Source organism: Crocodylus siamensis, chromosome 4, assembly GCF_052110815.1.
Source record: "Crocodylus siamensis isolate JL-2025a chromosome 4, ASM5211081v1, whole genome shotgun sequence".
Lineage (NCBI taxonomy): Eukaryota > Metazoa > Chordata > Crocodylia > Crocodylidae > Crocodylus > Crocodylus siamensis.
Window position 1 is genome coordinate 175,690,049 of NC_143398.1, and position 17,523 is coordinate 175,707,571.

The window sequence follows — 17,523 nt, forward strand, 5'->3', positions numbered from 1 at the left end:
GTGATTTTGGTTTTTATCTTTGTATTCTCCTCTCTTCTGATCCTTCTCACTTTCCTTTATCTTCCTTGTCTGATAAAGTTCTGCTGAAGTTTTTATCTGGTACTGTAAAGGTAACAACACAGGAACAGCAGAGGCCCTTTATTTAGGGCTCTTTCTCCTATGGATCCTCATTCTGTGAATTTTTCCCCAGTAAAATTTCCTCTTGTGGCAAAAGTGCTCCTCATAATGTACTCTGTATGCTGCCAGTTTGTTTATTTGTAGAGCAGGCAAATGAACAGTAGCAAAGCTATAAAAGAACTCTGAACCTCCTTCCGTCATCCCAGTGGGTACAACATTCAGAGCCTTCTTTTGACTACTTGAATGTGGCTTCTACTAAATATGTTGTCGTAATAAGCAGCAAGTATAAGCTATTAATTGGATTTTTATTAGGACAAAGAATTATGCATAAAAATAGAGAAAAAAACCTTCGACAGTTCTAGACAGTGTCCATGCTGGTGCAGAAAACATAAAATAGAAAAAATCCATAGCATATCTCTTCATCCTGCTTTTCTTTTCTTTTCAAAGGTACATTATTTAATTGAAGTACCACTTAAGAAACTGATTGCCTGTTTAAAGTAAATAACAAGTAGCAAAATTATTTTGTGGAGAAAAATATAAAACATTGGATAACTTCAACTTGCTTCCTTTTTCCCCTTCTCTTTTTATTGTGTGTGGTGGAGTTGTACAACCACTCTTAGTCATGGTCATCTTCTTGATATAAGCTGCTCAAAATCTCTTCTTTTCCTGTGCACTGGTGTTGACACACAAATATGAAATTTCTGAACTACCCATTTGTTGCAGTTGTTTCAGAGAAATCATTATAACAAAACATTTCCATTTGGCATCAGTTGAATGTGTCCCACTAACACCATGCTTCAGGCTTATATTTATTAGTCTTCTGCTGCCTACTTCTTGTCATTCTCCCAGGCTTCCTATGCATTGCCATCTTACATGCCTCTCTAGATATATAGTGTACAGTGACTTACTTTTGATAAGATTTCATAATTGGACTTGGGCCTCTTTCAGCTGTGAAGCTTCATTGTAGAAAACTCCAGAGGGAAGTTTGGACTGTTACAGGTAGAGGTGCACCAATACATCAGTCCAATATCAGATCAATACTGATTTAAAGAGCATTGACTGTATTGGAAATTGGCCTGATGTAGCTGATAAATGGTCTGTGTGTGCACACAACCTCAGTGCAGCACGTAGGCAGCGAGGAGTTCAGCCTGGCAGTTTGGAGAGTTACATGCAGCTGGTAAGTCTGTTGTGGCTGGAATAGGAGGGGTGAGGGAAGGGGCAGATCAAGGCTTCCATGGTGAGGGAGGGAGTGGGGCTGGGCAGATGCTGCCCGGGCAGCGTGGGATGCAGGACGGAGCTGCGGCTCATCCAGGGGGCGATGAGGGGAGTGCGGCTCCTGCCACTGGTCTCACACCAGGAAGGCATGCTTCTCCTGGATCTGCGCATGGCAGGGCAGAATGGGGCAGGCTGCAGCTGTGGACTGGGGCCGGGGCTGCGCCAGGCTCTTCTGAGCATGGACTGAGCCAGGGGTAGGTGGTAGCAGTGCTGGGAGGGGGGACTGAAGGGTGTATGGAGAACTTTGGGGTGGCTCCACCCCCTATAGCCCCCCTCCCAGTGCTGCCACTGCCTACCCTGAACCTAACCCAGCCCAGCTCCTGCTGGGAAGAGCCCGGCGTGGCCCCAGGCCGCAGCAGCAGCCCACCCCTCCCTGCATAGATCTGAGGGGCACATCCCCCATCATGTCCTCCCAGGGTGCATGCAGTGGCAGGAGCCACCCCCCCATTCCCACAGCCTCCAGATGAGCTGCGGATCCGTCCTGTGCCCCACACTGCCCCAGCTGGGCAGCTCCTGCCCAAGCCCCAGCCTCACTCCCTCCATCACCACAGGGCCCTTGATCTGCCCCCCTCACAGCCCTTCCCTTCCCACTCCAGTGCCACCACAGCAGATTTACCAGGTGGACGCTGCTCTTCAAGCTACCAGGCTGGTATTGGAAATATGCCTCCTTAAAAATCGGCTATCGGTATCGGCACCAAAAATCTCTATCGGTGCACCCGTAATTACAGGCACTTAAAATAGGGCTGTGGTATAGTAGTTGGGATAAGGAGCATTGTATACGGAGAGAGAATGACATAGATATCTTTGGGTAGGGGAGGGCAGGTGAAGCGAAGGAACAAATGTGAGTTCAGTGCCATGCCTTGTGTTCAATTTTTTTGGCCCAGGTTACCATGGTACGAGGCTGAATTTCTGATCATGTAGACAACAGATTTCAAACGCAGCTTTCCAATAGCAGGGGGCAGAGCAGTGGACTGCTACTTCTTTGCTATTAAGCCTGGTCTGTCCGTGCTTTCCCCTTCTCCATTGACCAGTTACAGCTGCGCCAGGCAGTAGAACAGTGACAACATTTTTTATCCTTTGCCAAACTTCCTACAGTAGTTAGCATGAGTTAGAAGTAAAGAGTTGCTCTTAAGATCTGCAAATACAGGTCTGTTGGTGGCACATCTGTTTTACTGATTTTCAAATAAGAATGTCAAGCTAGGAATAGGAAGGGTAAAAATACCTGTTAAGTATCCTGTTCCATTTTACACCAGCTCTGTATAAGCTCATAAATGCTTATAATTGCAGAGAAGAAAACAAAGAGAATGACAGATGCCATAAAGAACTGGATTATGTTGAGTTCTGTTGTTGTAAATAGAGTGTGCAAGGAATAGCTTGTTTTTGAGGACCAGGGAAGCAGTTGTCTTGCATGGCTTAATTTACTCGCTTAGAAAATATTTTTCCTAACTAAACACAGTCACTAAGGCTGCAATTCAATAAGGTGCTTAAACATTCAAGTAATCTCTTCATTGACTTCAATAAGAGTTTTAGGTGCCACCTTGTCCTGCTTTCTGCTTAACTTTACATTAACACAGTTATCCACCTCTCTCATTTGCTTAAAGTTAGCAAATACCTTATTCCCTTGCTAACTAGAGACTGAATTATTGAATTATAAGTGCAGAATATATAATAACAGGATTTTACTATGAGATTGAGAAGACCTATAAGTGTTTTTCCAGTGCTGGGCTTTTGAGAATTGACTCCCAGGTACTCTGGATTGTATCAGAATGTGTTCACTGTGAGGAGCACTTTTGGACACATTGCATGCTGAATGAATGTCAAGAAATTTCTTGTGGAATTGGTGTCTCCTAAAGAAAGTTTGATCTTGTGTGTTCAGACTGCATAATTGTGATGTATATGCTGTCTGAATTTTTTCTGTATATGTGTCTGAAGGATAGCACTCTTAAAATTTAGAGAGCTTTATTATATTATAGTAAAACATTTTAATAGATTCATCCCATGTTTAAGACTTCAACATGTATTGTTGACAGCTACAACTCAGCATAACTGTAAGGCTTTCATATGACATGTAAATAGCTGGAATTTCAGATTATATGCTGCTGGCAAGGTATTTTTGATTCATTTAGTTACATTACATCGAGCGAAATGGGTATTTTTTTATGCATCATAGATACCATGAATGGAAGCTACAAAACATGCAATTAAAAACCAATTTAAAAAAATTCTTGGAGTCCTGAAGGTTCCTAGCTAGGATTAACATGTTTTATAAAAAAAAAAACAGTCATTGTAGAACAAAGTCCAAGCAATTAGCTGCAGAATTGTAATGATTTAAACTACTACTTCTGATTCAAAAGTTACCTTAAGATGAAGTGGGGTGAAGAACACCACCATGTAATAAGGTTACCTGAATAGTTTTAATATACTGTTCTCTGTGTAGACCATATCTTTCCTTTGGAACCAATTTTAAGCATGGGATTATTTTCAATCCTGTAGAAATTCACCATTATACAGAAGATTCTTCCTAGTATATTTAGTAGCGTTATTTGTTATATTAGCTAATCTTGCATGATTTTTTTCTTCCCTCCTTTAAGGTATTTCAAAACCAAGTCATTTTCTTCACTGTGTTTTTAAACCCATATGATTAACATATATACTGTTGCTAGGAGCAAGCAGCAAAGGGAACAAGTGGTGGTGGTCACAGGTGAGAGGGGCCAAAGTGGGGGACAAGGGGCAGGCTCCTTGCTCTGCCACCATCACCTGTTCCTTCCCCTCCTTCCTCCCTTCCCCCCACCCCCCCAACCTTCTGCTACTTCTTTCCTCCTTGTGGTGGTGTTGGGGATGAATTAAAGACTACCCTCCAATAATTAGATTTTATATTTTAGAGGGCAGTTTGGACTGTGTTGCAGGCATTTAAAACAGTGAGGCTGTTTATAATTTATAATTTTTCAATGCATAAAACCTTCTTATTGGCGGGGGGGCCATCTTAAATGCAGAGTCATCTTAGATTCAAGTAAATATGGTACTTTGCTTTTGATACAAAACAATTTGAACAAACACCATACAAGAAATAACTTTCATAGAAATAAACTGTTCACCAAAGTATAATATACATTACCATGCTTTTTCTTGTCAAAGGTGTTGTTGAATAGGTCCTTATGGTATGTCTACATATAGATGCTGCATGATGTGTACAAACTATGCAACCACATCTGTATGAAGCATTGTGCAAATTCATTCTTTAACACTGCAGGGCCAATATTTTTGGGAGGCGTGTCACAAAGTAGCCCTACTTCCTCCCCGAGTGCCACTTCAGTCCTTTTCCCATGCCTGATCTACTGGGACTTTTGCTCCCAGCCTTGTACTGCCTGCCTAGCCTGCTACTTCTTTTTCTGTTCCCTGCGCTGTCAGCCATTGCGTCCTGCTCACTCCCTGATCTGCCATGCTACACATAGAGGCTGTCTGTACCACTTGTGGCACCTATGTTTCAGGCTAGCCACATCCACTTTAAAATATGGACCCAAGCATCTAGTTAGTTGTTAATATTTGTTTAGAGCATGTATTACTGAACATTTTAAAGATAGCCTTAAAAATAAAGAGCATGTCATGAGGCTTTGAGTGTCCTCATGTCTAATAGGCCATGTTTTTCTTTAAAACTAGTTTTACACTGACTTGAAGTGCTTCTCTAAAACAAAAGCTACTGACTAGTGCAGCCTGTGCATTTCTAACTTGAAAAGCCCCCTCTAATTTTATTGATTCTAGTAAACAACAGATTTGCATTCATTCTTCTTGCATTTTATATGTAAATCCTGTATAACATGATTTGCTTTTTCACTAATGCATTCCAGAGTACATTTTAAACATCATCTTGATCAGTCTGACACCTGGTTTTAAGTAATTCCTTTATCTTCTTTAAAAACTAAATTAAGGTAGACATTTTTTCTTCTGTCCATGCATGGCTTATTCATGAAAAGCTCCTTTTCTGAAGTTTCATCAAAGAACGGTTTTGATGGCTTAACTTTAAACATTTGATCACAAATTTATCATCCCTGCAATTAAGAAAGCCTGTTTGGCCTTCTGTGCAATCTAGGGGTCAAAGACAACCGTAGGGGTATATATCAGTAGCCAGACTTTGTTAATTCAAATCAGTTTGCAAACCCCACTTTAAGTCTGCTGCAGAAGCTGTACATTATTGACCCTTGAGCACAAATGTATCAGTATTCAGTGATGAGAACACAAGATTTGCATAGGATTATATAGCAGGATTGTTTAGAGGGGAGGAAGAGAAAATTTAGTTTCAGTTCACAAATCCCATAACTGCCAGGAATTTTAAAACACTAAAGCAAATATTTCAGATATATTAAAGTAAATCATCTTTTTGTAGGAACCTTTATTGCTTTTTCCACATTTCTTTATCAGTTCAAAACACTGCCTGTCAAGCATGTAATGCTAACAGGTCACTGTTCCCAGCTACCACTAAGGCAGATATGAAAGCTGTGTTAACATCTGGCTTTTTCAATTTAAATTTAAGACATCTTGGAACATTTTCCTGTTTGAAGCTCTAGTTAAGAGTACATGAAAAATGTATCCTGAATGATGTAATAGGGTTTGGGTTTTATAAATTCCCTGATTCCACAGACTTGCCTTTGGCAGCCCTGATGGCTTTAAAGTATCTTAATGTGTTAAAGATAATTTTTTTCAAAATACTTGACATTCAGTCATACAACAAGCTGAGCTAGGTGTAGGGAATCCAGCCCCTTGTTCCTTGTTGGGTTTTTTTTTCCTACACAGACAAATTGACTCCTTTTGTTAATGTACAGAGTATCTATTACTAGGCTTTCCCTTTATCACAATTTGGGGTTCAACTGTACTGTGGTCATAAACACACTGCAGATAAGTATCTTGCATCATCCTAGCTATTATTAACTTTTTAGTAAGTTGTACTGCAAAGTACTGTTCAGCAATAAAAGTAGCATTGTTTTTGGAATAACATTAACCATTATCAGCTGTACTAGTACAGAAGACATCTGTTGGTACTTATTCTGTACATTTCATTTCATTTAGCCAATGTACTTAGTGGGAAATAACGAATAAGATTATATGGACTGGAGCTCTGTTTTCAGTGATATTTTTTCCCTTTTTACTCAGCTTCTGAACCCAATCTGAAGTTACGATCCAGGCTAAAGCAAAAAGTTGCTGAAAGACGGAGCAGCCCATTGTTACGGAGAAAAGATGGCCCAGTGGTTACTGCTCTTAAGAAGCGTCCATTGGATGTCACAGGTATGTCTGGTAAGCAGATGAAAGTTGTCACCTTCCTCATTCTGTGCAAGGTGTCTCTTTAAAAACCGTATATACATCTAATTAACTCTTTAGTTCAGGTCTCTCTACACCTTTTGGAGTACTTAATATAAATAAACCCTGCTCAAAATGCCTAAATATTTGAAGCTCTGTTAGTCATGTTTAATACTCGTCATAGGTATGAGTCAAAAATATTTGATATTTGATCAGTGAAGTCAGTTTTTCTGAGTCATTAGATTATGTTTTATAACGTGAAGTTTCAGACCTGTTTCTTGTACCGCTGGAGCTAGCATAGTGTTTTAAGATGGTAGAAATACCTTAAAATACTTGTTGGAAAACAAAGCATAAAAGTTTTTAAGAGGCATCTCTGTTAATGTCCATGGAGCCAGTTGGTAAGACAACATTCATACCTGTATGAGCTTTAAAACAAAACCATTTAATATTAACCTTGAGTCCTCTATTGCTCATTATATGATTACACCTTAATGTAAGCATTACTTTACAGCAGATGGTGTGTATTCAAATTACATTTATATAGCTTTTTTTTTTAAGTGTCTTTTCTGTAGAAACTGCACCTTGAAGTAAAGCTCTAGATTACCGTAAAGTTTAATATTTAGCACCATCTAGAGATGGCTGTTTGTAAGGACACCTAGGTGACAATTCATTTATGCTTTTCATGGCTCTTCCTGACACTGTAAAGCACAGCTTCATAATTCAGGCATCTTTAAAGCACAGTTCTGCTTTGAAAAATGATTCTGCCCTAATGGTTTCATATGGATCCGTAAGTATCTGTGCAGGATCTCTTTATCAAGCACTCTCATCCTTCAAGTAAATAGGTATCTTTTCCTGACAGCCCTGTAAATTTCACAGCAACTGGAAGTCAAGCCTGTTCCTTTCCTTTTTATCCATTGCTACCTGTAATTATGTTTGTGGGAAAAATTAGGTTTTAATAAAACCTGTGTCACCTCACTGTTTTCAAACAGTGCCTTCCATGACTTCTGTCTGTACCTCTAATCTTCAGTAGGTGTATGCAGGTATGGGTAGCTGACTGGAACTTGGTTAATAATGTTGATGGTGTATGAGAAGCATCAGAAGCCTGCTCGCATACAGTGTGACACGTTATCACACTGGTAGGAATGAAAAGCTGTGATATTTTATTTTGTGATTATGGTCATAAGGCTCGACTCTAGGTACATGTAGAAAGAGGTTTGTTATGTCAAAAAAGCTATTTTGCCATCACTTTTTAGGAGCAACTGCACCGTTAATCCATAAAGAATATCCTTAAATGGAATTGGAACTTGAATATATCACAAAAGTTGAATGCCACACGCTTTTATTATTTTTAGGAAATATGTATGAACCATAATAAATCATACTTCATGATGCCTAATGTGCAGAGGTACATATGTTCTCTGTCCAACCAAAATGCTTGTACTAAAATGTCTAGATTTTTGATGGGCTGTAGTGAAAGCTAGATAGTGAGATTTCAAGTTAATTAGGTTCTTTTTACTCGAAATGCTACTGCTAAGTGCTCACTTAATTGGAGCAAGAAATACCACCCCAACAGCAGGAGGCAAGACATAAGAGAGTAATGAGGCTTTTTCTTTTTTTTGAAACACAATTGCCTCTCATTTCTAAAATTGTGTGCTGCAGGTGTTCTGCCTGATTTTATATATTCATCACATGGGGTATAACCAGGTTGTCAACCTTGGAATGCAATCGTATTTGGAATGTGCAAGGTGATGTAGCAGACAGTGCTTTCTGCTTCAGTATCGTGATTTTTGGAGGGTCAGTTCTTCTACCTATAGGGGGTGATGTTGACATATAGAACTAAATTAGAGCCACATCTCCAACCAGCATTTAAAAATACCTTTGGTTATTTCTTCTTCTGTAAACACTTGGCAAGAGTTTTTCCCTACTTCCAGCATCACTGGAGACTCAGTAAGTATATGTTGAAAGTAAGAAGACCAAAGAAACCATAGGTCAGTTACAGAATGCAAAAGACTGAAGCATTTAATGCCTTTGAATGATGTAGACAAGGCTGAAGTATTTAATGCTTTATGACTTCAGTCTCCACAAATAGGGACAGCTACTAGATAACAAAGGCATTTGGCAGGAAAGATAGGGAAGCTGACAAACAGCCTAGAGGAGGAACAAGTTAGGGATTATTTAGAGAAGTTAGATGTTTTCAAGTCAACAAGGCTGAATGGGATACACCCTAGAAAACTGAAGGAATTTGAGATCATTTCAGAGCCGTTGGCTATCATCTTTGAAAACTTGTGGAGGTCAGGTGAGGTCCTGGATGGCTGGAAAAGATCAAATATAGTGCCCATTTTTAAAAAAGGGGAAAAGGTAGATATGGGGAATTATGGTCAATATCCGGAAAAATCATGGAGCAGGTCCTTAAGGAATCTATTGTGAAAACACCTTGAGGGGAGAACAAGTTGATCAGGAGCAGTCAGCATGGATTCACCAAGAGCAAGTCATGCCTGCCCAACCTGATTGCTTTCTATGATAAGGTGACAGACTCTGTGGATAGGGAGAGAGCAGCAGATGTGATTTATCTAAACCTGAGCAAAGCTTTTGATTCCATCTCCTCCAACATTGTCATTATTAAGTTAAAAAGAAAAATACAGACAAGAGGAAAATATAAGGTGCATCCAAAACTAGGTGGATCACCGTACTCAACAAGTAGTCCTCAGTGGCTCAATATCTAGTTGGGAGGAGGTATCAAGTGGGGTTCCTCAGGGGTCTGTCCTGGGTCTGATACTGTTTAACATCTTCATTAATGATTTGGACAGTGGGATTTGAGTGTATGCCAAGCAAGTCTGAGGATGATAGCAAGTTAGGTGTAGTTGCAGACACACTTGAGGTAAGGGCTATGATCTATAATGACCTAGATAGGCTGGAGAAATGCTCCACAATCAGTTAGCTGAAATTAAACAAGTACAAGTATAATTGCATGCAAAAATATAGACCGAGGTATTACTGACTAGGCCAGGGGTGGGCAGCCCTTGCCCACATTGCAGCTGGTTTCCATGGAGACCCTGGCAACAGCAGGGCCATGACAGTGCAGGGCCAGGGTTTCCATGGAGACCACCCCAGCAGCACTGGCAGGGCACGCAAAAGGATGGGGAGCTGTTCTGGGACTGGGATCTTGCAGCAGTGACAGCATGGTCCAGAACTGGGGCAGAGCTGCGATCCGCTGCCCATATACCCCAGGCAAAGGCGTGCAGGCAGGGGATCATGGCTCTGCCCCAGCTCTGGACCATGCTGCCACCACTACAAGATCCCAGCCCTGGCTGCAGAGCCCCTTCCCACCCGACTGTGTACTGCTGGGCTTGGTCTCCATGGAAACCCTGGCCCTGTGCTGTCAGGGCCCTGCTGCTGCTGGGGTGTCCATGGAAACCTGTCGCAGTGATGCGGACAGGGGCTGTTGGGAAATGGAGCCCAGCCACTGGCCACATTCACCATTTTGCCCACCCCTGGGCTAGGCTGTGGTACTGCAGAGAAGGACATGTATATTACAGTAGACCAACCATTGCTGAAGATAAGCCAACCATATATGCTTCTGTTGTGCAAAAAAAAAAAAAAAAAAAAAGAAGCCAAGACCATACTGGGTTGTATTAACAGGTGTTGATATACAAATCAAAGGGAGTTATTATTCCTTCCTATTCAGCATCGGTGAACACTGTGTCTAGTTTTGGGCACCACTCTTCAAGAAGGATATGGACAGATTGGAAATAATTCAGCACAGCACAATAAAAATAGAAGCCTGGGAAGCATCATTTATAAGGAATGATTGAAAGAGCTAGAGTTTAGTTTGGAGAGGAAAAGTGTGGGAGGGAATTTGATAACATCCTTCAACAGCCTGAAGGGCAGATATAGAGCAGATGGGGACTGACTGTTCTCTGTGGCCAGAGAGGACAGGACTAGGAGCAATAGCCTCATGTTGCAGCAGAAGAAATTCAGAATGGAGATTAGGTTGGGCTTTCCTACTGTAAGGGTAGTCAAGCATTGGAACAGGCTATCTAGATAAATTGTGGAATCTCCATCCCTGGAAATTTTCAAGAGCAGGTTGGACAGCCATCTGGCTGGGCTGGTTTAGTCAGGGATAATCCTGCCTTGAGCAGGAACTGGACTAGATGACTTCATGAGACTCTTTCCAGCCCTACTTTACTATGAATTTGGTAACATTGTTCTCATATCTTTACGGCCAAAGAGAACATACATTGCTTCTGAAGATTAGGCAAGTCCACAGATAAAGAGAATCTCCCAGTCCTTGTATGGATAATTTGATATAATAAAGAGCAATCATGGAAAGAAATCATCTCTTACAATGTCAGGAAAAAGTATTTGTATAAGGAAATCGGTTCTTCCATTTTGTTCAGCACAACATGATACCATGTTTATACCTGTAGCTGTACAGGCTCCATGATGTCTTCTCGGCATTTTGTTCTGTACAAGTTAAGTGGGAAGGCATGACTTGAGAATTCAGAGGATTCAGTGGGAGTTGTGAAGAGGATGGCTGCTGAACTTCAGAGACAGTTCCATAATGCCAGGGACCCATATCTAGATTAGCCCGTTTAGTTTCCTTGGGTGTTTGCTGGAGCTTGCATAGCCATATAGATAAAAGGCATGAGGCTAATAATGATCAGAATGGCAACAGATTTATAGAAAGGAAACCTTGGAACATCTAAATCACTACTAGTTGCAACTACTTTCCACAGTGTTTTAAATTGCTACTTAATCTTTAAATTTCTCTTGATTACAGAGGAGAGTAAATCTATTTACCCTTCTCTTATAACAGTATGTGCTGAATTATCCCACTAACCACTTTAAGGGGACTTAGCAACAAAACAATTAAAAGCTGTTCTCAGTTCCAAGAGTCATAACAGTTGGTTCCATTTCTACTGAAACTTCCCAGTACAGGGCTGCAGATTTCTTCCAACTGTTGCATTTCAGCTACCAGAAGATTCTTCTGAGGTTAATCCAATCGACTTTTCCTGTATTTGGACATTTTACAGTAATTTTGACCTTGTAAAATAATCAAAATGGAAACACTGAAAGCTGTCCAATATACTCTTTACAGATCAAGGCTGCTGATTTAGTGGCCGAATCTCTGAATCAAATTGGGAGACCCATTAAAAAGTCCAAATTGATTTGGAAGCCTCTGAATCAATTCGGATAGATTCAGCACTGATTCAGAAATTTAGCCATAGACTAAACAGGCAGCAGTCCTTGACCATGCTGGACACGGCTTTCTCCAGGTGGTAAGTCTGTTGTGGTTGGCGGGGCGGGAGGGGGGCACATATCAATGTCCCACAGGGAGGGAGGGAAGGATTGAGGCTGGAGCTGGGGCTGGGGCTGGGACAAGCTGCCCAGCCCACGCAGGGGGGCATGGGGCTTGGGGAGGGGGGCTCCCACCACTATGCGGCACCAGTCTTGGAGCTGCTGTTCTGGTGGCTCCTCTAGTGGCTCTCACCACCGGTCTGGGAGGGCATGGGAGTGGGCGTGTGCCCCCAGATCTGTGCGGGGCAGGCTAGGCTGGGCTGCACTCCAGCAGGCTAGTTCCAGCCTCCCACCACCAGGCTGTATTCCATGGGGTGGGTGGTGCCAGGGCTGTGCTCCAGGTGGCAAGCCCCCACTGCTGAGCTGCACTCTGCAGGATGGGTGGATCCAGGGCTGTACTCCAGGCAGCTAGCCCCAGCACTGGCTCCACCTGCCCCACAGAGCACAGTGGAGCAGGGGCCATGGGATGGGCTGCAGCCACCTTAAAATTCCCCATAGCCCTTGCCACCGGCCCACCCTGGTCCAGGTGCACACACCAGCCCCCATGCCCTGCCGCTGCTCACCCAACCGTGGTAAAGCTGTGGCTTGTCTGGGAGGCATGGGGAGGCTGGAGCGGCTTCTGCCACTGTGTGCCACTTGTCCAAGACAGCTCAGCGGCATTGTCCTGTGCCTCCCTGTCCCGGCTGTGCAAGCATTGGGAGGGCATAGCCCTCAGTGTTTTCCGCCACTTCTCTGGAGTGCAGCCTGGCCTAGCTGTTCTGCACAGATCCGGGGGCACGTATCTGCTCCCATGCTGTCCCAGACCAGCATCAAGAGCTGCCGGAGGACCCACCAGAAGAGCAGCTCCCAGACCAGCAGCAGCATGCAGTGGTTAGGAGCCCCCCACCCCAAGTCCTGCACCCCCCCTGCCCCGGCTGGGCAACTTCTCCCAGCCCCAATCCCTCCCTCGCTGTGGGGGTGTTGATCTGCCCCCCGCCCCCCCTTCCATCTCTCCTCTGTCCACCACAACAGACTTACCAGCTATAGGCAGTTGTGTCCAGTGTGGTTGAGGACAGTAAAGTTTTTTGGTAGCTGTGAAATCGCTGTTTACCACAGTGTGTGTAATAAAAACAAAGACTTTAGGTCGTATAAATTATTTCAGTTCACTTGTGTGGTTTGAGGGCTTCTCAGTGTACACATATATACACACACTGTTAGTACTTAACAAATAACATCCCCAAAGGGCGTGACCAGTGAAGTTCATTAGAAAAGCCTGTGACACTGTTATAAAATTTAGATGTCAGCTGTGGCATTCAGTAATGAAAGCATGTTTCCATTTAAAATATGAATAAATCCAGATATATCAGAAGAGTACATGGGAAAATGTCAAACCCAAGAAAGTTTTTTAATTGCTCAAGTGTAAAGTCTCATACAGTAGGAGTTATGATTAAGGTTAGGCATGATTAAGATTAAAGGCTAAAGTGGATTGGAGGAGGCACTTCATAAAAATGTAGCCAAAGAGTTTGACATATTCCAGTTTGGCTTAATCATGCTTTCTAGGTCTTGTGTTTTTAATCATATTTAATGTTACTGACAAACTGTAAAAAAAAACCACCCAGAAAAACTACTACTACTTGGGAGGAAAAAATATAAGTAAAGTAAGTATTTAGATGGAGTGCTTAAAAATTCTTATTGTTGCTGTATTCCCAGAATTGTAAATTTCCTGTTGGAATTTATGGGGTTTTCCTTTTTTCCAACATGGAACTGAAGGGATTCTGTTGTCTTTCTACATTTCCTTGCAGGGAGACTTTGTGGTGTTTTCTAATAGTTGTTTTTGGATATGTTTTAGACTCTGCATGCAACAGTGCTCCTGGATCTGGTCCCAGTTCTCCAAACAACAGCTCCAATAACATAAGTGCTGAGAATGGAATTACAGGATCAGTCACGAGTATTCAGGCAGAGGTATAGCACTGTTCTTTACCTTGGTTTTAACAGTCATGCTTACATTGAATATGTTCAAGATTTTACATGCTCATAGTTTATCAGGACCAGTGTCAGTCATACAGGAAGCCTTAGACCTTGATTTGGAACAGACCTTGGGACGACTACTTTCAGAACCAGTGAAGATTTAAACATGTTTTATATAGATAAAGTGCTTAGTCTGAGCCTGTTCATATAGGTGCTTACTGTAATTTGCTGTAGTCATAGTATGAACTGATAGATAAAAGAAGGAGAGATGTTGGGAGAGAACTTCAGACAGTTCAAAATGTAGATATTTTTAAATCATGGGAATTTATTTTTGTTTTATTATGTAGGATCATTTCACTCCCATGAAATGGATTACTATAAACACTGTTAGATTACAAGTGTGAGAGCAAGAAAGTATATTGGACGGCTTTCTTAAGTACCTTGATGTTTTATGCCAAATCTTAACATCCTCACAGCTTCATACAGTTTAAATCCTGGCTTCACGTAAGCCCCGTTTGATGCTAACTTTCCATAAATGATGTATTAATAATAAACTTTTAATAAATAATTCCATAACATGCAGCAATTTTATACTTTACTTCTGAAGCATGTGGTGCTGCTGAAAGCAAAATATTGGACTAGATGGATCACGTCATCTTCATTTTTTGAGAGGTCTTATATAATTATCCAGACCTTGTTGATGCATTTCTCATTTCTAAACTTCATGTCACGACTATTATTCTTGCAATCATAATCATAAACTCTTCTGAAGAAAATAGTTTATTTAATTACAAAGTTTGTTTATGTACCCAGTGTTTCTCTCTGACTTGTGATTCTGGACAATGGAAGATTCACTTTGAGGCATATATCTAGGCTGTTTCAGTTTTCTAGGTTAGTACAGTTTTGTCTCTATTTGTATTTCTAATAAGATTTAACACATAGTTAAGGGGAAGAAAAGCCCTCAATCAACAAAAGATATCATAGAAATCTTTGTAACACTAAATCAGTCATGCAGTACAGTGTGGGTCACTTCACTTGACACAGTAAACCACAGCTAGTCTAACAGAGTTTAGTCTTTATTGAAGGAGGAGCAGTTTGATTTCCCTTGTTTAACAGGACTCGAGATGTGTTGGAGTGTAATTAAAATATCCAAGTTAATGGGGCTTTAGTTAAGGTTCCATAATCTCCAAATGTCCGTTTTGTCACCAGCGACTTTCTTCAGTGAGACTGCAGCAGTATGTGTGATGTCCATTTTTTGCCTCTTGTAAAGCAGCAAAGTTGAATAATTAAGATAGCCAGTCTATTACCAAAATTATTTTCTGGACAAGATCACAACATGTGTAAAAGATGACCTGCCATTTCCCTTACCTCTTTCTTAGTTTTATTATAATTTCTGATTCACTATAGCCTTGGTAGAGGTAAGAAAACATGCATAGTTACCTGTGAATTATTTTAAAATGGCAAGGCTTTTTGTTTGTGCCCAAAAACTTGCAAAGAACACTTTTTTTCAACTATTTAGTTGGTCTAGTAAAAGATGACACTTACCCAAAGAACCTTGTCTGCCTAAAGTTTGAGTGAGGCATGTCTATGTGAAAAGTAAAAATTATGTTCTGGTTTTGTTTTGTTTTTTTGTCTAGAATTTGCATCCCAAATTTTCTCACCTGTTTTATCATGTTATGGATGAAAGCAAAAATATAGTTAATAAACGACATTGCCGTAATGATTTAAATACAAGTATAAGTAAGTCTTCCCTACATTCAACACTTGCTTCTTCTGAATAGTGATCATGCCCTGCTTCCTGATGTGTAAGCACTGTGTAAGCTCATGTTACTAGCTGAACCAGTTGCCCCCATTTTCCTCAATGGTTTTAAATGAGAAATGTATCAATTTTTTTTGTGTCACTTGATTAGATGTTCATCTCATCACCCATACTGAGGGCAATATTTATTCTAGTTTACACGATTTAAAATACTTGCCTCAATTGTGCAAAGAATTTACAGTAGGTACATACATTTAAGACTTACCAGTGTTTTTCCATCTTGCAAACGTATTTGGCATTCGTTGATATTTTGTTTGATATAAGACTACAGAAAAGGTGGCTGATTACAGATAAATTGTAGGTGCTGGAATTCTGCATTGCTTTGTAATTCTGCAGGCATTTATGTACAATTCACACATGGATCCTGTATGTTTAAGATGATGATAATGGAATTTAAATATGTGTTCAGAGTTGGTTTCAAACTGTTGCCTTTTTTACTCAGTTTGTTTAAAACAAATCCTCCTGAGAATGAGGCACATCTAAATGGGCATTGATTGTTTAAAGAGTAAATAGATGTTATTGTGTTTCTTTTACAAGATCAGTTAAAGATTTCAGTACTTACAGTACCTATCTTATTTTCAGTGTGTATTACACTAAAATTTTGAAAACACTTTAAAGAAAAATTGCCAGGAAATGTTCAATATTACCTTGGCAAATAAGTGAATACATGCATACATGCTATACATATGTTTATGTACATGTCAAAATACATACACATGCACACACATGCTACTTAGTATCAGAACATATTGCTCTATTTTGCCTTGATGAAAACTTATTTAATAAAATGTTTCTTCCTGTAAAGAAACGTGAGACCTATTCTATAATACATTTGTAATAATTATATTTGCCATCTTTCCCAGCAGAGTTTTCCATGCTACTTATCTGTGTTCCCCTTACCCTTTCTTCATCATTAGCATTAGTCTTACAGAAGAGTGGCCTTTCTGATTCTGTATTCAGTAATTCCAATTTTCAGTAATAAGTCTCAGGTATATCCTGTTTGTTTATGGTTTGCAAAAGTCTTGCTTTATTTTGCAGTTTAGTGTGGTTTTAAAGAGAAATAAAAGATAATTATTTTCCTTTTCATCATTGCAAACAGGCCTGATTCTGCATTCATGGAAGTTGATTGCAAATTTCCATTGACCTCAGTACTTTGGATAAAAATATCTCAACTTCATAGTTTAAAGTCCTTTCACAGCCATGCTAAAGTAGATCTATGAAATAATAAAATACTATTGAACACCTTCATAAATGCATTCTCTTTAGTATTTAAAGATAAAGCTGAATGAGAAATGTTTCCAAAACCCTTTTTTTAACCATAGACTCATAAGTTAGAAAACTCTCTCTATTGAATAATTCAATGGGATCAAAACAATTATTTTCTCACCAGGACCTCAGGAAATTAAAAAAAAGTCAATCTAAGTTTCTTTGGAGCTGAACAGCCCACCAGGCTAGTGTGGTCAAGGCAAACTAGTTTCTTTAGCCAACAGCATGCACAGGAGTGGTATAGCTAGCATTACATTTGCCACTTTTGATTCCTACCCAGATAAGCAAGTGTCCATTTACAGCTAGAGTGACTGGAAGCAATATTTCTCATGAGTCTGGAGCCAGGATTGAATTCATGTCTTTGGAGTGGTAACAAAACACTTTAACAGTTTGGCAACTATGCCCATCTAACAATTACTAGTAATCCAATTTTTGCAATAAAACCTTTAGTATTTATAAACAGTAGTTTCTATGAAATTAAAAAAAATACTTCTTAAAGTAGTTCTACATTA

General features: G+C 40.4%; 1 protein-coding gene across 13 annotated transcripts in view; it reads left to right on the forward strand.

Annotated features, from left to right (window-relative positions):
- Positions 1 to 17,523, forward strand: part of HDAC4 (histone deacetylase 4) — a 423,758-nt gene that overhangs the window by 285,557 nt on the left and 120,678 nt on the right. For 8 of the 13 annotated variants that reach the window (XM_090044962.1, XM_090044959.1, XM_090044956.1 and 5 more), the window contains 2 exons: positions 6,538 to 6,678; positions 13,808 to 13,920. In XM_090044962.1, the coding sequence (XP_089901088.1) occupies positions 6,538 to 6,678; positions 13,808 to 13,920 (254 nt within the window). The remainder of the gene's footprint in view (positions 1 to 6,537; positions 6,679 to 13,807; positions 13,921 to 17,523) is intronic. The other 5 variants (XM_090044963.1, XM_090044961.1, XM_090044969.1 and 2 more) reach the window with 1 other exon arrangement.